General features: G+C 45.3%; 1 protein-coding gene and 1 non-coding gene across 3 annotated transcripts in view; both read left to right on the forward strand.

Annotated features, from left to right (window-relative positions):
- The first annotated feature begins 542 nt into the window (after positions 1 to 542).
- Positions 543 to 22323, forward strand: part of SAR1B (secretion associated Ras related GTPase 1B) — a 38510-nt gene continuing 16729 nt past the window's right edge. Inside the window, exons 1-3 of one of the 2 annotated variants that reach the window (XM_049786787.1) lie at positions 543 to 646; positions 20399 to 20474; positions 21912 to 22031. In XM_049786787.1, coding sequence (XP_049642744.1) covers positions 20417 to 20474; positions 21912 to 22031 — 178 coding nt within the window. In that variant the 5' untranslated portion in view covers positions 543 to 646; positions 20399 to 20416. Of the gene's footprint in view, positions 647 to 923; positions 960 to 20398; positions 20475 to 21911; positions 22032 to 22323 lie in introns of those variants that run through there. The other variant, XM_049786788.1, reaches the window with a different exon arrangement.
- On the forward strand, positions 14433 to 14539 carry LOC126029031 (U6 spliceosomal RNA). The gene has a single exon (XR_007502691.1). It is a non-coding gene; the product is annotated as a U6 spliceosomal RNA (small nuclear RNA).

Genomic DNA, 22323 nt, shown 5'->3' on the forward strand with positions numbered 1-22323 from the left:
CTGGCACCACATATGGTTCAATGAGGCCTGCCAGAAATGGTCCTGGGCATGTAACCAGGACCTGAACACTGTCAACTGCGGCCCCCCCCCCCCCAACAACAACAACCCAAAAACAAAGCTAGAAAGGTAATGCTTTTATTAGGTAACAAATTCATCAGTAAAGACATTCAGAATCAAGACGTATTAAAAGTTCAATACCCAGCATCCAATATATTATCTGACACATGTGACTTCAAGAAACTTGTACTTCCAAAAAACATATTTTGCTTCTTTGAGCTGGAAATCCAAACACCAGCTTCCTAAAATCGTCTTTTTCAAAAATATGGCATGAAACATTTCTGCAAACCAACGACAATCTTTTCCTTCTTTGCCTTAGCCCAAGAGTCCCTGGAGCACCTTGGGCCAGCGTGCATAGGTCGGGGACCTAGCAGCACTCAGACCAAGCAATGAAGGCGGAACCTTGAAGCGGCGGAACTGCAGTCGCGGAGCATCGCGTCTGGCGGACCGTCGGGAACGCCGCACCGCCGACCCGGAAGGAGCCGACGGGATTTGGGTCCGCGGCCGCCATCGCGCTTTGCTGTTAGGGCTCCGAGGCGGCAGAGAGCCGGCGGCCAGCGAGGAATCGCGTTCTTCTCTCCCGGCGCAGGTGAGTGGCTGCGTCTCCTCTCGACTGAACTGGTTGGGGGAGAAGGTGCGCTTTGGGGTCCCCCACTCGGGGCTTTTCCCTCCCCCTGGCTGCGCGGGGGAGGCCGGGCCCCGTCCCGTCCCGCTGGGCTTGACAGCTCGGCTGTCACTCCCAGTGTTATTTCTGGAAAGGACGGGCTGGCTCTCGGCTGTCGGCCAGTCCTCGGAACACCGACCACTCGGGCTGCCTGGCCTCGTGGGAGAGGGGACATTACCCGAGCTCGGGTCCTAGTTGAGCAAGGGGGATTTGCGCCTTTGCGGGAGACAGTAACGAGGTACAATTTGCACCCAGATTTTGTTTTATTTTTGGGGGCGGTGCTCAGGGGTGACTCCTGGCTCTGCTCCCAGAAATTGCTTCTGGCAGGCTCAGTGGGGACCATATGGGATGCCTGGGATCGAACCCCAATCCGTCCTGAATTGGCCTTGTGCAAGGCAAACGCCCCATCGCTGTGTTGTTATCTATGGCTCGGGCCCAGATTTTTCTTGTTTTGACAAGAGTTAAAACTTTTGATAACTGGGGCCGGAGAGATAGCATGGAGTTAAGGCGATTGCCTTGCGTGCAGAAGGTCGGTGGTTCGAATTCTGGCATCTCATATAATTCCCCGTGCCTGCCAAGAGCGATTTCGGAGTGTAGAGCCAGGAGGAACCCCTGGCTGCCGGGTGTGATTCCCCCCCCCCAAAAAAAAAACCCAAAACTTTTGATATTGAAGAGCCAAACTTATCAGGGATTTGGGGGTTCTTTGTATGAGCAAACTGCGGTTGAGGAAATTATTTCAACTTGGAAAAGTAGGCCGAATAGTGTTTGCATATCTATCCTCAAGTTCTCTATTAATCACGTCTAAGTTAAAAATACCCTTACGGAGGAGTAAGGGTATATCATACAGCGGGTAGGGCTCTTGCTTAGCAGGTGGTCAATCCCCCTTAGATCAAGGATGGGCATCCCATATGATCCCGTGTCTGGCTCAAAAGAAAAGAAAAGGGGCCGGAGAGATAGCATGGAGGTAAGGCGTTTGCCTTTTATGCAGGAGGTCATCGGTTCAAATCCCGGCATCCCATATGGTCCCCTGTGCCTGCCAGGAGCAATTTCTGAGCCTGGAGCCAGGAATAACCCCTGAGGACTGCCGGGTGTGACCCAAAAACCACAAAAACCACAAAAAAAAAAAAAAAAAAAAAAAGAAAAGAAAAGAAAAGAAAAAGAAAAAACAAAGCAAACAAAAATACTCTGTTGGTAAGTTGCCATGAACTAAATGAAAGGAGATAAGAAAGGAACATTAAGGACTGTCTCAAATGCACACAGCATTCCACCTGAGGGATATAGTATTTCTCATTTATAGATGCAGTGGATTAAAATTTGTCAATAATTAATGTTGCTAATATGTCACAACAATGTGTACATCTAATATTTTATTTGATTTGCATCAGTCACCAAAGTAGTTTGAACTTTCAGTTCACTGGCATTTGGAAGAAAGATATCACCATTGTAAAAATGTTAGAGCATCATTAATACTGGTGAGAATTAGTTTATTTTTGTTGTTGTTTTTGGTTTTGGGGTCACACCCGGCAGTGCTCAGGGGCTACTCCTGGCCCTAAGCTCAGAAATCGCTCCAGGCAGGCTCAGGGGACCATATGGAATGCCGGGATTCGAACCACTGTCCTTCAGCATGCAAGGCAAACACCTTACCTCCATGCTATCTCTCCAGCCCAAGAATTTATTTCTGATGCAGAACTGGAATAAATCCTGGTGTGGCCCCAAAACAAAACAAAAACAAATTACCAAGCAAATAATTATTAAGTAATAGTTAGGGACAGTCTCACTTCTCTGTAACTTTTAGAACAATTTCAAAAGTAGTTTAAGGATTCGATCTGACATTGTTTATGTCTGTCTGGATTGTCCCTTAATTTGGTATAGGCAAACTCAGTACTGAGATTATCATTTTTGTAATGATTTGTTTTATGTCTTACCTCCCTAAAAGGAAACTTTGGGGTGGTTGGGCCACACCCGTTTGATGCACAGGGGTTACTCCTGGCTATGCACTCAGAAATCGCTCCTGGCTTGGGGGGACTATATGGGATGCCAGGGGATTGAACTGTGATCCATCCTAGGCTAGCACTTGCAAGGCAGACGCCACCTCTCCAGTCCCCCTAAAAGGAAAATTGAAATATTTGTTTTATTTATTTACTTACTTACTTATTTATTTATTTTTGGGTTTTGGGCCACATCCAGCGGTGCTCAGGGGTTACTCCTGGCTGTCTGCTCAGAAATAGCTCCTGGCAGGCACGGGGGACCATATGGGACACCGGGATTTGAACCAACCACCTTTGGTCCTGGATCAGCTGCTTGCAAGGCAAACGCTGCTGTGCTATCTCTCCGGGCCCTGTTTTATTTATTTATTTATTGGTGTTTGGACCATACCTGCCAAAGCACAGGGCTTTCTCATGTGGCTCTGTGCTCTACTCACAGCGGGGCTAGTGTGAGGTGGTGGGAGGCACCATATGTACTGCTGGGTAGAGCCCTGGGCGGCTCAGTGCAAGGCAGATTATGGTATGTACCCTCCCTATTCTACTGTCTCTCCAGCATACCTTTCTCCCTCAACCAGTTCTTTTTGATGAGACAAAGTTTTTATTGAAATTTTTTAGAAATATATGAGAGAAGAAAAAGGGAGAAGAGCATATTTGAGAGAGAACACAGACTTCTCCAGAGTGGAAAAATGCCAGCAAAGAGACTTAAGAGACAAACAAACAAGGTTCATGTTATGAACATGGACTTGAAAAGAAAGCCCACCTGTTCTTTTGTGGAGTACTGGAGTCAAAAGTTCTTGTTGCATTGCTTTGATTTAGGGCATAATGTTTTGTTTATTTTTTTAAGTTGTAGCACTTTTTTCTTTATTCTTTTTTTAATAGCATTGTTTCAAAAGTTAGAAGTCTATGGTTAGAAAGTCTTAACCGGGGCCGGGCGGTGGCGCTAAAGGTAAGGTGCCTGCCTTCCCTGCACTAGCCTTGGACGGACCGCGGTTCGATCCCCCGGTGTCCCATATGGTCCCCCAAGCCAGGAGCAACTTCTGAGCTCATAGCCAGGAGTAACCCCTGAGCGTTACTGGGTGTGGCCCAAAAACCAAAAAAAAAAAAAAGAAAGAAAGAAAGTCTTAACCATATTAAGAGTGAAGCAGCGGGGCCTGTGCGGTGGCGCTAGAGGTAAGGTGTCTGCCTTGCCAGCGCTAGCCTAGGACGGACTTCGGTTCCATCCCCCGGCTTCCCATATGGTCCCCCAAGCCAGGAGCAACTTCTGAGCGTCACCGGGTGTGGGCCAAAAACCAAAAAAAATAAAAATAAAAAAGAGGGAAGCAGCATTGGTTTGAAGCCTGTAACATTATTGTCAAGCACAGGATCTTGTTGAGATTTTGTAAGACATGGAGAGGAGAGGGGGGTGAGAGAGAGAGAGAGAGAGAGAGAGAGAGAGAGAGAGAGAGAGAGAGAGAGAGAGAAAGATACTTAATTGGTCTTTTTGAGATTCTGTAAGACATGAAGAGACTTAATTCCTAATTTTTATACATGTTTTAATATAATGAATTTAATTTAATGAATTAATTTTTTTCTAGTGACTTTTTCCTTTCCTTTCCTTTTCTTTTGTTTTTTTTTGTTTTTTTGTTTTTGGGTCACACCCGGCTGCACTCGGGTTACTCCTTGCTTTTTGCTCAGAAATCACCCCTGGCAGACACGGGACCATATGGGATGCTGGATTTGAAACACCATCCTGCATAAAAGGCAAACGCCTTACCTCCATGCTATCTCTCGGGCCCCTCCTTTCCTTTTCTTTTTTGGTTTTCTGTTTTTGAGACACACCTGGTATATGCTCAAAATCACTCCTGGTTTGGAGGACCAGATAGGACACTGCGGATCAAACCACGGCCCGTCGTAGGCTAGCGTGCAAGGTTATTCGGTAAGCGAATAATCGCGACTACTGCGATATTTGAAGGCCGGCGCGGGCCACAAAATGTTGTACGGAGGGCCGCAAATGGCCCACGGGCCTCGAGTTTGATACCCCTACCCTACACCCTACCACTTGTGCCACCACTCCGGCCTCTTCTTTTTTTTTTATTTTTTGGTTTTTGGGTCACACCTGGCATCGCTCAGGTGTTACTCCTGGCTCTACACTCAGAAATCACTCCTGGCAGGCTCGGGGGAATCACATGGGATGCTGAGATTTGAGCCACCGTCCTTCTGCATGCAAGGAAAATGCCCTACCTCCATGTTATCTCTTCAGCCCCATCTTCTTTTTATCTTCTTGAGCCATACCTGGCAGTGCTCAAGGTTACTCCTGGCTCTGCCCTCACTTCTTGCTTGCCAGGAGCGATTTCTGAGTGCAGAGCCAGGAGTAACCTCTGAGAGCACCAGGTGTAACCAAAACAAACAAACAAACAAAAAAAAAAAACCCAAAAGAAATCGCTCCAGGCCGACTGGGATGGGCCCATATGGGATGCCAGGAATCAAACCTGGGTTGACCGTGTGCAAGGCAAATACCCTACCCGCTTTCTATCATTCCAGCCCTCTAGTGACATTTCTTTACCTGAAATTATAGAAGTTATGCTAGTGCCTTTTCAGTTGACAGTGATGGTGTTCTTAATATTTAAAATTATATCACAGGGCCAGAGAGATAGCATGGAGGTAAGGCGTTTGCTTTTCATGCAGAAGGTCGTGGTTCGAATCCTGGCATCCCATATAGTCCCCTGAGCTTGCCAGGAGCGATTTCTGAGCATAGAGCCAGGAGTAACCCCTGAGCACTGCCGGGTGTGACCCAAAAACCAAAAAAAAAAAAAAAAAAGCCCCTCAAAATTATATCAGGAGCCAAAGAGATAGTACAACAGGTAAGGAAGGAGCTTGTCTTATAAGTAGCCAGTCTGGATTTGATCTTTGGCATCCTTTATTGTCTCACAAACCCTCCAGCTCTAGAGCCCTGAGCACAGAGACTGGAGTAAACTATGAGCACTAGCAGTGTGTCCCCTCCAAAGAAAAAACTTCCTAAAATGAAAATTCTAATAGCTCACCAAAAAATTAAAAAATATTTTTATGTTAGGGGTCAGAGCAGTGGCTCAAGTAGTAAGGTATCTGCCTTTCCCGAGCTATCTTAGGACAGACCACGTTCAATCCCTAGGCATCCCATATGGTCCCCCAAGCCAGGAACTATTTCTGAGCACATAGCCAGGAGAACCCCTGAGTGTCATCAGTCGTGGAGAAAACCAAAACAATTTTTATGTTAAAATTTATTAATTTGAAGGTTTTTGTTTATCTGGTTTTTGTTTTGGGGCCACACCTAGTGGCACACACCTGGGGCAGGAGCAATAGCACAGTGGTAAGGCGTTTGCATTGCACATGACCAACACAGGACGGACCCTAGTTTGAATCCCGCATTCCATATAGTCTCCTGAGCCTGCCTGGAGTGATTTCTGAGCACAGAGCCAGGTGTAACCCCCAAGTGCCTCTGGCTGTGACCCAACTCCCCCCCCCCCAAAAAAAATATCTCACACCTTAGCAGGCTTGGGAGATCATATGGGATGCTGGGGATCAAACCCTGGTTCGTCCCAGAACTGCTGCATGCAAAGCAAACACCCTACTGCTGTGCTATCTCTCCGTCCAGTTTTCTCCGGCCCATATTTTTCATCTATGTGTCTCTTTTGCCCTTAAGTACACTTAAATTATTTTTTTTTAACTTACTTGGTGGGAAGGACACACTAAGCAGTGCTGGGGAACTACTGCCAGGTTCAGCAGCAGATCAAACTAAGGCCTTCAGCATACAAAGCATGTGCTCAAGTCCTTGAGCCATTTCCCTGTCCTGAGGTGCACTTTTAAAAGGCCATACCAAAATGGTTGTGCTTGATTACTTAAAAATTAGTGACACCTATATAATATTTTCAATTTTACCTTTAATTCTTTTTTTTTTGGGGGGGGGTCCACACCTGGTAGTGCTCAGGGGTTACTTCTGGCTCTGCGCTCAGAAATCACTCCTGGCTGGCTGGGGGGACCCATCTGTGATGTTGGGGTTCAAACTACCGTCTGTCCTTGGTTGGCTACATACAAGGCAAACGCCTTACTGCTGTGCTATCTCTCTGGCCCCTTTACCTTTAATTTTTATAGCAGCTTTATTGAACAATAATTTACTAATTACATTACCCTCATAAAACTTGTAATTTAGTGTTTTTAATATGTTTGCAATGTTATGCATCTAATTCCAGAGCATTTTTTATTACCCCAAAAAAGAAATACCCAGTTCTCCCTATCCATCCTATTAAATCTACTAAAAGTTTTGCTTTTCTGAACATTTCCTATAAATAAATCAAGGCTTTAAGAATTAATTGTAATCGCAGAGGTCCTGTTCCATTATACCCTCTGTGCTGATTTTCATGTTGAGAGATCACTTTTCTAATCTGTAAATCTTCATTTGGACTTTTCCTGCTAGCTGTTCATGTAATAAATAAATCTGCTGACGTGTATAGGTTTCTTGTTCTTGACCTTTGCTCTTCACATGTCTTAATAGTGTGTTCATGGTGTTGTGTAATCTATTCTCAGGTATCTGTTTGTGGTTAAATAACTTTTAGGTTGGGCATTTTTTTTTCTTTTGGGTCACACCCAGTAGCGCTCAGGGGTTACTTCTGGCTCTATGCTCAGAAATCATGCCTGGCAGGCACAGGGGACCATATGGGATGCCGAGATTTGAATCACCGTCCTTCTGCATGAAAGGCAAATGCCTTACCTCCATGCTATCTCTCTGGCCCCTAGGTTGGGCATTTTTGTTTTGACTTTAAAATACCTTTTTTTTTTTTTGGTTTTTGGGCCACACCCATTTGAAGCTCATGGGTTACTCCTAGCTATGTGCTCAGAAATCGCCCCTGGCTTGGGGGACCATATGGGACACCGGGGATCGAACCGCGGTCCGTCCTATGCTAGCGCTTGCAAGGCAGACACCTTACCTCTAGTGCCACCTTCCCGGCCCCGACTTTAAAATACCTTACAACTAGTAGCATGTCTTAGAGTTTTAGAAACTAGAATTTTAAAGAAATGTAATTATTTTGGAGCCAGAGTGATAGCACAGTGGTAGGGTGTTTGCCTTGCACAAGGCCAACCTGGGGCAGACCCGGGTATGATCCCTGGATTCGATCACTGGCAACCCATATGGTCCCCTGAGCCTGCCAGGAGCAATTTCTGAGCACTGAGACAAGAGTAGCCCTGAGCGCTGCCAGCTGTAGCCCAACCCCCCAAGTAATTATTTTATTGTCTTCTTCTTCTTTTTTTTTGTTTTTGTTTTTATTTTTGGGCCACACCCGGTAATGCTCAGGGGTTACTCCTGGCTATGTGCTCAGAAGTCGCTCCTGGCTTGGGGGACCATATGGGACGCCGAGGGATTGAACCACGGTCTATCCTAGGCTAGCACTGGCAAGGCAGACACCTTACCTCTAATGCCACCACGACGGCCCCTATTTTTTTTTTTTTTTGGTTTTTGGACCACGCCTGGTGGTGCTCAGGGGTTACTCCTGGCTGTCTGCTCAGAAATAGCTCCTGGCAGGCACGGGGGACCATATGGGACACCGGGATTCGAACCAACCACCTTTGGTCCTGGATCGGCTGCTTGCAAGGCAAACACCGCTGTGCTATCTCTCCGGGCCCAGCTGGCCCCTATTTTATTGTCTCCTAAAGAATAGTTTCCTCCACATACTATATTCTCCTTATGCAGGAATTTCATGGCTTGTTCCATTCTACTTTTATTAATTCTCATAGTTTTCATCTACCATGTCTTCCCTATCAAGGACTTTGCCATTTACTTTGCCATTACTTATTCTAGCCATACTGTGTTCTTTGGGGGGAGGGGGCAGAAGAGACACTTATTCTTGGCTCTGCTAGGAGATCTCTGCTGGCAGTGCTTGGTGTCATATGTGATGCCAGTGATCAAACTCAAGTCAGACAAGTTCCTACCCATTGTTCTCTCCAGCCCTCATTACCTCCATATTACTGTGTATGGTGTATATTAACAGCTACTTCTAATTGTCTTCAGCTTTACTTCAGAGCCAGGCCTCAGAGTTTGCCTTCCCTGATCCTTTCTTGAAGCAGTGCCTGAGGGCTATTTACAGTTCTTTTTTTTTTCTTCTATTTACAGTTCTGTGATCAGTTTTGCCCTTAGCAGTGTTCAGAGGATCACGTGGTATCTGAGAATTATTCTGGGTCTTGAGTACTATGCAAAACATGTGCTCAGTCTGTTGGATTATCTTCTGGCCCCATTTCTTGTATTTTTGAATTCCCACGTTTTTCTATACTTTGCTGGCATCTTTAGCCCATCTTTCACTTCTCTCACATTTTTGCTGCATCCACACCTGCATTATTACTAAGACCTTTTCCCTATTTTCTCAGTTCTTTTTGATCCCACTCTGCTCCATACACTGTCTCTTTCTCTGCTTTATCCACTCAGCCTGAAGTTCTGATCCGATTTCATCAGCCTTTCTTATCAGTCTCTTACTCTCAGATTTCTGTTATCCTTATCTTTTTTTCCCCCAGATCCTATTGTGTCTTTAATTCCATTCACTTCAGTTAGTGTAGACTGGTGCTTTGCAATCTCAGCAGAGCACTTGGTTTTGTTTGTTTTATTGGTTTGGGCCACACCTGGTGATGCTCAGGGGTTACTCCTGGCTGTCTGGCTTGGGGACCATATGGGACGCTGGGGGATCTAACCAAGGTTTGTCCTAGGCTAGCGAGTGCAAGGCACTTACTGCTTGTGCCACCATTCTGGTCTGTACATTTTTGTTGTGTTTTGTTTTTGGGCCAAACTGGTGATACTCAGGGGTTACTCCTCATGCCGGGGGTGGGGTGGGGGGGTGGGGGGTCGAACCATGGTCCGTGCTAGGTTAGCAAGTGCAAAGCAGATGCCCTAGCACTTGCGCCACCACTTTGGCCCCCACTTGGTACGTTTTGTAAATATTTATATTATTTTTATTTTTTATGTTTTGTTTTTGGGGCCACACTCAGCTATATTCAAGAATTGCTCCTGAGGGGCTGGAGTGACAGTGCAGAGGTAGGGTATTTGCCTTGCATGCAGCCAACCTGGGTTGGAAATCCCATATGGTCCCCCTATTTTGCCAGGAGGTTTTGGATCATACCCGGCAGTGCTCAGGGGTTAGTCCTGGCTCCATGCTCAGAAATTGCTCCCGGCAGGCACGGGAGGGGGGGGTTGGGGGGGGGGGGACGGGACCAATATGGGACTCCAGGATTTGAACCAATGACCTTGTGCATGAAAGTCAGGAGCGATTTCTTTTTTTGGGGGGGGGGTTTGGGTCACACCCAGCAGTGCTCAGGGGTTACTCCTGGCTCCATGCTCAGAAATTGCTCCTGGCAGGCATGGGGGACAATATGGGATGTCGGGATTTGAACCGATGACCTTCTGCATGAAAGTCAAACGCCCTACCTCCATGCTATCTCTCCGGCCCCACCAGGACCGATTTCTGAGCACAGAGCCAGTAGTAATCTCTGCGTGCAACTGAATGTGGTCCAAAAAACAAATTAAAAAAAAAAAGAATTGTGGAGCTGGCGAAGTGGTGCTAGAGGTAAGGTGTTTGCCTTGCAAGCGCTAGCCAAGGAAGGACCGCATTTCAATCCCCGGCATCCCATATGGTTCCCCCAAGCCGGGGCAATTTCTGAGTGCTTAGCCAGGAGTAACCCCTGAGCATCAAATGGGTGTGGCCCGAAAAACAAAACAAAAAAAAAAAAAAAAAAGAATTGCTTTTGTGGGTTGGAGTACTGTGGGTACTATATGATCTCCTATATGGTCTCCTGAGCAGTGCTAGGAGTGATTCCAGATAGTAGAGCCAGGAGTAACTCATGACTAAATATTACTAGTTATAGTCCAAAACAAACAAACAAACAAACAAACAGAAAAAACAAAAACCCAGAAGTATTGATTGTGTTCAGCAATCATTTCTGATAATTCTTGGGGGATTATGTATGACACTAGTGACTGAGCCAGGACTAAGCCCTGTACTATATACACTATACCGCTCATTTTAGGAGGCAAGAGATGTTTTGGGTCACACCCCTGGATGCTCAGCAGCTATTCCTGATTCTGTACTCAGAAGTAGCCCAGGTGTTGCCAGGGATTTGAATCAGGGTCATTGCACCCACATGCAAGGCAAAGTGCCTTACCTTTTGTACTCTCACTGGCCAACTTTTTGGAAATCTATACACTTAGTGGGGGGATATTGTTCAAAGGACATGAGTACATACTTCGCATACTTTTTTGTTTATTTTTGGGAGGGGAGGACTACTCCTTTTTTTATCATTTATTTATTTTGGTTATCAATTGTTTTTGTTTTGTGCTACACCTAGCAGTCATCAGGGCTTATTCTTTTTTTTTTTTTTTTTTTTTTGGTTTTTTTTTTTTTTTGGGCCACACCCGTTTGACGCTCAGGGGTTACTCCTGGCTATGTGCTCAGAAATCGCCCCTGGCTTGGGGGGACCATATGGGACGCCGGGGGATCGAACCGCGGTCCTTCCTTGGCTAGCGCTTGCAAGGCAGACACCTTACCTCCAGCGCCACCTACCCGGCCCCAGGGCTTATTCTTGACTCTGTGCTCAGGGATCATTCCTGGCAGGGCCTTGAGGACCATATGGGTCGCTGGGGATCAAACCTGTGTCATTCATTTGCAAGGTAAGTGCCCTACCTGCTGTATTTTCTATCCTGTTTTATTTATTTATTTATTTATTTATTTTTGTTTTTTGGGCCACACCCAACGGTGCTCAGGCATTACTCCTGGCTGTCTGCTCAGAAATAGCTCCTGGCAGGCATGGGGGACCATATGGGACACCGGGATTCGAACCAACCACCTTTGGTCCTGGATCGGCTGCTTGCAAGGCAAACACCGCTGTGCTATCTCTCCAGGCCTTATTTTATTTATTTTTAAAATAACTTTATTTATTTTTAAACTTTATTGATTGATTGGTTTCTGGGCCACACCCTGAGTTGCTCAGGGGTTACTCCTGGCTCTGCATTCAAAAATCGCCGCTTGGGGCCAGAGAGATAGCACAGCAGTGTTTGCCTTGCAAGCAGCCGACCCCAGGACCTAAGGTGGTTGGTTCAAATCCCGGTGTCCCATATGGTCCCCCATGCCTACCAGGAGCTATTTCTGAGCAGATAACCAGGAGTAACCCCTGAGCACTGCCAGGTGTGGCCCAAAAACCAAAAAAACCAAAAAAAAAAAAAAAAAAAAAGAAAGAAAAGAAATCGCCCCTGGCAGGCACAGGGGACCATATGGGATGCCAGGATTCGAACCACTGCCCTTCTGCATGAAAGGCAAATGCCTTACCTCCATGCTTTCTCTCCAGCCCCCCCCTCCCCCAGACTCCTTTCGAGACTTTGCCCTTTTGGATTTATTTCTTCTAATTCTTTTTTTTTTGTTTTTGTTTTTGGGCTACACCTGGCAGTGCTCAGGGGTTACTCCTGGCTGTCTGCTCAGAAATAGCTCCTGGCAGGCACGGGGGACCATATGGGACACCGGGATTCGAACCAACCACCTTAGGTCCTGGATCAGCTGCTTGCAAGGCAAACACTGCTGTGCTATCTCTCCGGGCCCTCTCTCTATTATTTTTTATCTCCCCATTAGCATTTACCCTTCCCTTCAGCTTATCAACACTATTCAGCTCCTCCTTTTTTTTTTTTTAGCTCCTTCTTTTCTTTTCTTTTTTTTTTTTTTTTTTGTTTTTTGGGCCACACCCGGTGATGCTCAGGGGTTACTCCTGGCTATGCACTCAGAAGTCGCTCCTGGCTTGGGGGACCATATGGGATGCCGGGGGAATCGAACCGCGGTCTGTCCTAGGCCAGCGCAGGCAAGGCAGGCACCTTACCTCCAGCGCCACCGCCCGGCCCCAACAGTTAGGTGTCTTTTTTTTTTTTTTTGTTCTTGGGCCACACCCGTTTGACGCTCAGAGATTACTCCTGGCTATGCGCTCAGAAATCGCCCCTGGCTTGGGGGGACCATATGGGACACCAGGGGATCGAACCGCGGTCCGTCCTACGCTAGTGCTTGCAAGGCAGACACCTTACCGCTAGCGCCACCTTCCCGGCCCCTAGCTCCTTCTTTTCTTAAGAAAATTTCTCATTTCAAACTTTTTGTTTTGTTTTGGGCCATATCTGGCCATGGTTCTGTTTAGGAATTATTCCTGAGGATGCTCAGGGGAACATTTGAGGTGGTAGGGATTAAACCTGAGGTGGTTGTGTGCAAGGCAAGCACCCTACCTGCTTTGCTATTGCTCTGGCCCCCTTTTCAAACGTATGAAAGTGGAACCTGCTCTTACTTCCCCTACCTATTAAAATCCTTTTCCATTCACTTTTCAGTAACAATAAGAACACCAGGTACTATTACTTAAATGGTATAATTAATTTATGTATGTACTTATTTATGTGCTAGGATCGAGCCGAGGGCCTCGCCTCACACACTTGAGGTATAAAGCTCTGTCAATAAGTCATAACCTCAGTTCCACTTTGTGCCTTTGATTTCTACAAAGTAGTGAAACTTTTGAGAAGAAACTTCTGTTGCCTATTCGAGGTCACATAGTTAATGAATTGTGGAGATTGGCTCTGCTGTGTTTTAAGTACTGACTAAAGGCTTTTCTGTACTACTCATCCATTGCTCTAAATTATCTCCTGTCATCAAAGCCGACCCTGACATTTCTGCAACTCTTTGATGTGGTGGCTTCTTTTTCTTAATTCTCATTTGTCACTGCTATTTCTAGTCCTAGATTCCATTATGAAGTCTAGATTCCATTGGTTCTTTTTGTTTTGTTATTTTTTGGGTTTTTTTTTGTTTTTTTGTTTGTTTGTTTGTTTTTGGATCACACCCAGCAATGCTCAGGGTTTACTCCTGGCTCCAGGCTCAGAAATTGCTCCTGGCAAGCTCAGGGGACCATATGGGATGCCAGGATTCAAACCAATGAATTTCTGCATGAAAGGCATACTGCCTTACCTCCATGCTATCTCTCCAGCCCTTTTGTTTTATTTTGGAGTCACATCTGGTGACGCTCAGGGGTTACTCCTGACTGTGCTCAGAAACTGCTTCTGGCTTTAGGAGACATATAGGATACCAGGGATTGATCCCAGGTTCGTCCTGGGTCAGCTGCATGCAAAGCTATTGCTCTGGCCCCTCCATTGGTTCTTTTCTAAAATTCTCCTTTTTCCCTTTCCCTTGTTGGTGTTGGTATTGATTGTAGTGATGGACTGGGAATGCAAACTCTCCTGGCCATGGTGCTCACTGGGGTCAGCCACTCACACTCGGCCACAGTACTCCTCCAGGTTTTCCATCCTTTAGTTCCAGTGCTCACCTGTACTCACACTCTTTTATGTTTGTTTTTGTGAGTCACATGTGCTGTGTGTGCATCCTCTTGTATAGGAGTTACTCCCAGCTTTGTGCATGGGTTCATGCCATGCTGAGGATCAAACCTAGGCCTCCTACCTGCAGAGCATGTTGAGCTCTTACTCTGTCCCCTGGACAAGCACTCTTACTTGAGACCCACAGTTGGTAGTTGTGGTGCTTGTCAAGGGTTGCTGTGGTGATCACACACATACTTGCCAGAGGTTGTACTTTCTAGCGCTTGTACATCTTTCTACTTGTGGTGTTATCAGTGATGCATCTTTTTTTTTTATAATTATCTTTATTTAAACACTGTGATTACAAATATGATTATAGTTGTCTGATTACAGTCATGTAAAGAACACCTCCTTCGTGCTCGCTTCGGCAGCACATATACTAAAATTGGAACGATACAGAGAAGATTAGCATGGCCCCTGCGCAAGGATGACATGCAAATTCGTGAAGTGTTCCATATTAAAAAAAAAAAAAAGAACACCCCCTTCACCAGTGCAACATTCCCACCACCAATTTCCCAGATCTCCCTCCTCCCCACCCCCCCACCCCTGTACTTGAGACAGGCGTTCTACTTCCCTCATTCATTCACATTGTTATAATAGTTTTCAGTGTAGTCATCACTCTAACTGCACTCATCACTCTATGTGATGAGCTTCATGTCATGAGCTGCACCTACCAGCCCTTATTTCTCTTGTCTCTGAGATACTGTTAAGAATGTCTTTCATTTTTCTTAAAGCTCATAGATGAGTGAAACCATTCTGCATCTTTCTCTCTCCCTCTGACTTACTTCACTCAGCATAATAGATTCCATGTACATCCATGTATAGGAAAATTTCATGACTTCTTCTCTCCTGATGGCTGCATAGTATTCCATTGTGTATATGTACCACAGTTTCTTTAGCCACTCATCTGTTGAAGGGCATCTTGGTTGTTTCCAGAGTCTGGCTATTGTAAATAGCACTGCAATGAATATAGGTGTAAGGAAGGGATTTTTGTATTGTATTTTTGTGTTCCTTGGGTATATTCCTAGGAGTGGTATAGCTGGATCGCATGGAAGCTCAATTTCCAGTTTGTGAAGGAATCTCCATAAGTGATGCATCCCTTTTTGTGGTATTTACTTACACATGGCTATAGCCAGAAATCACTTACATCACCAGGACTACAGACAGCACAGCTGCCAGGATCCTTCTTAGTGAAATGGGGACAGGAGAATTTGCCTCATGACCTTACACTTGCAAGGCTAAGACTTGTGCTCTGATACCCTATGCTCTTCTCTAGGCTCCCCATGGTTCTTTCACCTCATCTATCCTTTACAGACTATTTCAAGTAAGAACTCATTTCTTGGGGTTGAGTGTGAAGCTTAGAGTTACTGTGCCACACTTTGCATATAAGATGGCCTTGAGTTAGGCCCGTAGCACCAAAAACCAGACAAACAATTTATTTCTCTATAGCATCTGGCAAGTGCTTAATGCAACCTTTTAGACAGCTATAGTGGGAGAAAAGTGTTATTTGAAGAAAGAAAAGGCACTGTTTTATTAATATCATTACTTTTTGGTTTGGGGGCCACACCTGGTATTTACTAAGTAAACCCTTAGGTTTTACTCCTGGCTTTGCACTTAAAGCCATACCTGGTGAGCCTTGGGGAACCAACCATATGGAATGCCAGGGATAAACCCTGGTTGGCTGCATGCAAGACAAGCACCTTATGAAAGTACTTTCTATCTCTGGGCAGAGATTTTGTTTATGTGAGTGTTTGTTTTTAGTTTTGGGGCTATATCCAATAGTACTCAGGGAATGTTTCTGGTGGGACACTATATAGGGTGTCAGGGATTGGATCTGGGTTGGCCATATGCAAGGCAAGCACCCTCCCCTCAGACCCCTGGGCAGAGGTGTTTTTTGTTTTGTTTTGTTTTTGTTTTTTTGATTTTTGATTTTTTGACCGCACCCGGTGACACTCGGGTTACTCCTGGCTATGCACTCAGAAACCTCTCCTGGCTTGGGGACCATACGGGACACCAGGAATCAAACCGAGGTTCGTCCTGGGTCAGCTGCGTGCAAGGCAAATGCCCTTCTGCTGTGCTACCACTCTGGCTCTTGGGCAGAGGTTTTGATGTGAAAGACCTAAATAGTGGAAGTGCTGGAATAAAGGACTAGGAGTTTGAATTGTTTTTTAGTTTGGAAAGCTCCAATGGGACATGAGGGAGATAGTTCAAAGTGCTGGCGTGTAAAATGACACCCAGCTATTAATCCAAAACAAAGGTGTTCCCCAATTTTCCCCTTCCTTAAACTTCCTTTGATATGTTACAGTTCACTGGATAGGTACTTCTCTCTCTTTCCCTCCCCCTCTCTTTCTCTTTCTTTCTCTCCCCCCCTCCCTCTCTCTCTTCCTCCCTCTCCCCTCTCATGGTAAATTGGGTATTTGTTTTGTTTTGTTTTTTGTTTGTTTTTGGGTCACATCTGGCAGTGGTCAGGGGTTACTCCTGGCTCTATGCTCAGAAATAGCTCCTGGCAGGCTCAGGGGACCATATAGCATGCCAGGATTCGAAGCACCCTCCTTCTGTATGCAAGGCAAATGCCCTACCTCTGAATCTCCTCTTACACCTGAGGCACCCCCCTTTATTAGCAACCACAGACCCCTCCCAGCCCGAAGAGATAGGTGGAAGTTGAAACAGGGGGTAACACTATCACCTAAATTAGGGCCCCAAAGTGAAAGGAAATGCTGTTATAATTTCATAATTTGGTATTGGTGTATGTGTATAAGGTATGAACTTTGCAGTTTGTGTGTGGGTTTTGTTTGTTTTTACTTTTATGGAATAGAAAGATAGTACAGCATTTAGGGCACTTGCCTTCCATACAGTGGATCCAGATTCAGTTTCCAACACTGTATATGGTTCCTTAAGCCCTGACTTCTAGTGAGGGGACATTCCTAAGCACAGAGCTAGGAGTAAGCCCTAAGCACTGCCAAGTATGGCCCCAAAACAGAGATTTGCTAGGATGAAGAGAAATCCAGGGCTGGTGCTAGAGCCATAACCCAGCAGGTTGAGCATTTGCCTTGCACCTTACCTGGCTTTGATTTCTGCATCCATATGTTGCTTTAACATCACCAGGAGTAGTTCCTGAGTGCAGAGCCAGGAGTGACCCCTGAGCACCAGCTGATGTGACCCCCAAAACAAAAACAAAGCAAAACTATTTAGAAGTGTGGTTTTTTGTTTGTTTGGTTTGGTTTTTGGGCCACACCCGGTGACACTCAAGGGTTACTCCTGGCTCTACACTCAGAAATTGCTCATGGCTTGAAAGACCATATGGGACTCTGGGATTCGAATCACCATCCATCCTGGATCATTCTGCGTGCAAGGCAAACACCCTAACGGTGTGCTATCACTCTGGCCCCTATTTAAAAGTGCTTTTGTGTATGTAGTCATTTTTTCTCAAGAGGTTTTGTTTAAAAAAAATAAAAGGCTTTGTTTTCCTTTAGTAAACACAAATTATGTCAGTGTTGAATTGAACGATATTTATATGTCACCAAACCACAGAAATTTGTTCTGAGAATTCATCAGGCAATTCACTTTCATCACTGGAAATGACAGAGAATGTGATGACACAAACCTGAATTATATAGTTTCTGACACATGACTTTTTTCATTTTGGGTTCACGCCTCATTCCTCACGGGTTACTCTTGGCTCAGTACTTAGAAATCTCTCCTGGCAGACTGGGGTGACCATATGGGATGCTGGGGATTGAACTTGGGTGTGCAAGGCCAACACCCTAGTGCTGTGTTATTTCTTCAGCACCTTGTTATCTTTTCTTAATAAAGCAAGACAAGTTTTGTTTTGATTTATTTGGGAGTGGCACACCCAGTTGTGCTTAGGGGACCATATGGGATGCTAGGGATCAAACTCTGGTCAGCTGCATGCAAGGCAGGCACCATACCCACTGTATGAAGGGGGAGAGGAGAAGGAACTTGAATAGTTCAAGAGAGAACATGAGGGGGGGGGGCTAGAGAAATTGTATAACAGGTAATGCATTTGCCTTGTACATGGCTGTACTAGGTTTAATCCCTCAAGTCCCACCAGGAGTGATTCTTAAATGCAGAGAAAAGAAGTAAACTCTGATCACTTCCCAGTGGGGCCAAAAACAAAACAACAAAATAGAAACAAAAGAGAACATGAGCTCTGAAAGGGAAGGTTAAACAAGCAAAGAGACATAGAGAAATGCAAACAAGATGCACACAGGCTTAAAGAGAAAGCCAGGAAGTTTTTAAAAATCAGAATTCTTGGGGCCGGAGAAAGCATGGTGGTAGGGCTTTTGCTTTGCATGCAGAAGGACGGTGGTTCAAATCCCAGCATCCCATATGGTCCCCCGAGCCTGCCAGGAGAGATTTCTGAGTGTAGAGCTAGGAGGAACCCCTGAGTGCTGCCAGGTGCAACCCAAAAACAAAAACAACAACAACAACATCAAAAAAGCAGAATTCTTTATTTAAATGCTAACATATTTGTTTGTTTTGGGTCATGCTTATGGGTTATTCTAAACCTGGGAATTACTTCTACTAATGCTTGGGGACCATATGCCATGTGATGCTGGAGATCGAATCTGGATTTGCTACATTTTCACTTCAGCTTAATAGATAGGGTTTTTTTTGTTTGTTTTTTGTTTTTGGGTCACACCCGGCAGCACTTAGGGGTTATTCCTGGCTCTGTGCTCAGAAATTGCTCCTGACAGACTTGAGGGACCATCTGGGATGCCGGGATTCGAACTATTGTTCCTCTGCATGCAAGGCAAACACCCTACCTCCATGCTATCTCTCAGGCCCTAACAGGTTGTTATTTTGTTTTGTTTTTTTTGTTTTTGTTTTTTTTTTTGTTTGTTTTTTGTTTTTTTTTTGTGTGTGTGTGTGTGTTTGTTTTTTTTTTTTTTTTTTTTGGTTTTTGGGCCACACCCGGTGACGCTCAGGGGTTACTCCTGGCTATGCGCTCAGAAGTTGCTCCTGGCTTGGGGGACCATATGGGACGCCAGGGGATCGAACCGCGGTCCGTCCAAGGCTAGTGCAGGCAAGGCAGGCACCTTACCTCTAGCGCCACCGCCCAGCCCTGTTTTTTGCTTTTTTTGGGGGGGGTCATACCAGGCAGTGCTCAGGGTGTACTCCTGACTCTACACTCAGAAATCGCTCCTGGCAGGCTTGGGAGAACATGGGATGCCAGGATTCGAGCCGCTGTCCTTCTTCATGCAAGTCAAACGCCCTACCTCCATGCTGTCTCTCTAGCCCTAACAGATAGGTTTTTATAATATAGATTTAAAAAATATTTGTGGGCCCGGAGAGATAGCACAGCGGTGTTTGCCTTGCAAGCAGCTGATCCAGGACCAATGGTGGTTGGTTCGAATCCCGGTGTCCCATATGGTCCCCCGTGCCTGCCAGGAGCTATTTCTGAGCAGACAGCCAGGAGTAACCCCTGAGCACCGCCGGGTGTGGCCCAAAACAAAACAAAACAAAACAAAACAAAAGACACAATGAAAAAATATTTGTGCTGGGCTGGAGAGATAGCATGGAGGTAACATGTTTGCCTGTGTGCAGAAGGATGGTTATTCAAATCCCAGCATGCCATATGGTCCCCCAAGCCTTCCAGGAGTGATTTCTGAGCATAGAGCCAGGAGTTACCCTGGAGCGCTGCCGGGTTTGTGACCCAAAAACAAAACAAAACAAAAATATTGGTGTTGGGGCCGGAGGTAAGGTGCCTGCCTTGCCTGCGCTAGCCTAGGACGGACCGCGGTTCGATCCCCCGGCGTCCCATATGGTCCCCCAAGCCAGGAGTGACCTCTGAGCGCATAGCCAGGAGTAACCCCTGAGCGTCACCGGGTGTGGCCCAAAAACCAAAAAAAAAAAAAAAAAAATATTGGTGCTAATTTTACTGCCATACAGTGCCTCTTTCACCAATGTTTTCTAGATCTGACTCTCATAATTCTTGTGTGCTACTTTTATGGACAAAGATGAGTCTCTACTTACTGTTTTTTTTTGGGGGGGTCACACCCAGCAGTGCTTTGGGGTCTCTCCTGGCTCCACGCTCAGAAATCGCTCCTGGCAGGCTTGGGGGACCATATGGGATGCTGGGATTTGAACCACCGACCTTCTGCATGCAAGGCAAACGCTTTACCTCCATACTATCTCTCCAGCCCCTACTTAGTGTATTTTTATGGCTTTATTGTCATGCAAAAATATAGTTCAAGTTAACACACCCTGGATAAAAATGTTTAAATCTGTGTAGTAAAATTGTTCATTGGTTTATTTACTCAGAGTTGTTACTAAATTCAAAACACTTTTTTTTTCCAGACCCCATAAGATTTGGATATGTCCTTCATATTTGACTGGATTTACAGTGGTTTCAGCAGCGTGCTACAGTTTTTAGGTAATTTGGGTAGTTTGTTCTCTGTTGTTATAACATTAATTATATACATAGGTTTTTGGGTCATACCTGACAGAGCTCAGGGGTTACTCCTGGCTCTGTACTTAGAAATCGTTCCTGGCAGGCATGGGGGACCATAAGGTATGATGGAATTTGAACCACCGTCTGTCTGTCCTGGATAGGCTGCATGCAAGGCAAACGCCCTACCGCTTTGCTAACTGTCATGTCCCAACATTAGTTCGATTTTTATAGAAATATTTATTTTTCCAAAGCATGTTATTAATCACACGTATGTGCTTTGAAATCAAACAAACACTTTTAATGTTTTATTTTTATGTTTGTTTTTGTTTTGGGACCATGCTTATTAGCATTGTTCACGAGTTACTCCTGGCAGTGCACAGGGGACCATATGGAATTCCAGGGATCAAATCTAAGTCAGCTGTAAGGCAAGCTCCCTATCTGTTGTACTATCTCACTTTGGGCCCTTCTAAAAAATACTTTTGTTTTGTTTTGTGGACCACAACCATTAGTGCTTGAGATTATGTTTATCTGTGCTCAGGAGCCCCTAGAGTACTGTGGATCAAATCTGGACCTCTCCCATATAAAACACGTACTTAGCCATTGTGCTGTCTCTCTTGACACCCATAAAGCACTGTGAATAGCATAAATGGCCACTTATAATCTGCTAAAAGAGACTTGCTTACTCAGCAACTGGAGGTTTTTTTTTTTTTTGTTTTGGTTTGGTTTTTGGTTTTGGGCCATACCCGGCGGTGCTCAGGGGTTACTCCTGGCTCTGCACTCAGAAGTCACTCCTGACAGGCATGAGGGACCATATGGAATGCCAGGATTCAAACTACCATTAATCCTGGGTAGGCCACTTGCAAGGCAAACGCCTTACCACTGTGCTATTGCTCCAGCCTCAAGTTTTTTTTGTTTTTGTTTTTTGTTTTTGGGTTACACCCAGCAGTACTCAGGGTTTCTCCTAGCTCTATGCTCAGAAATTGCTCCTGGCAGGCTCGGGGGACCATATGGGATGCCGGGATTCGAACCACCATCCTTCTGTATGCGAGGCAAACGCCCTGGTTCAGTCTAAGGAAACCTATATGGCCTCCTGAACATCATCGGGGTCACTTCTGGGCATCTCTGGGTATGACCCCAAAACACTAATCCCTCATTTATTTGGATAATCTTTTAGATATTATTATTATTATTATTTTTTTTTTTTTTTTTTTGGTTTTTGGGCCACACCCGGCGGTGCTCAGGGGTTACTCCTGGCTGTCTGCTCAGAAATAGCTCCTGGCAGGCACGGGGGACCATATGGGACACCGGGATTCGAACCAACCACCTTTGGTCCTGGTCGGCTGCTTGCAAGGCAAACACCACTTTGCTATCTCTCCGGGCCCTAGATACTATTTTGACAAATTATAATTTACTCTGCAGGATTATATAAGAAAACTGGTAAATTGGTATTTCTTGGATTGGATAATGCAGGAAAAACAACATTGCTACACATGCTGAAAGATGACAGACTTGGACAACATGTCCCAACATTACATCCTAGTAAGTATGTTTCTTCATATAACATTTCTAAAATAGTAATGGTAAAATAATAGGTGGCCTAGCTCCCAAGTAGTAGATAGGTGTATATATATATATGTCCTAACATATAATTTATAAGTAACATATAGCCTATTTTTGCAATGGGGTCAAAACCAGAATCTGGCCATGTCAGGTATATTCTATGCTGAGTCAAATCTCAACCCCTACTCAAAACACTTTTTGAGGGGGGTGTTGGGTCACACCCAGCAGCGCTCAGGAGTTACTCCTGGCTCTACCTACACTCAGAAATCGC

Source organism: Suncus etruscus, chromosome 14, assembly GCF_024139225.1.
Source record: "Suncus etruscus isolate mSunEtr1 chromosome 14, mSunEtr1.pri.cur, whole genome shotgun sequence".
Taxonomy (NCBI): Eukaryota; Metazoa; Chordata; class Mammalia; order Eulipotyphla; family Soricidae; genus Suncus; species Suncus etruscus.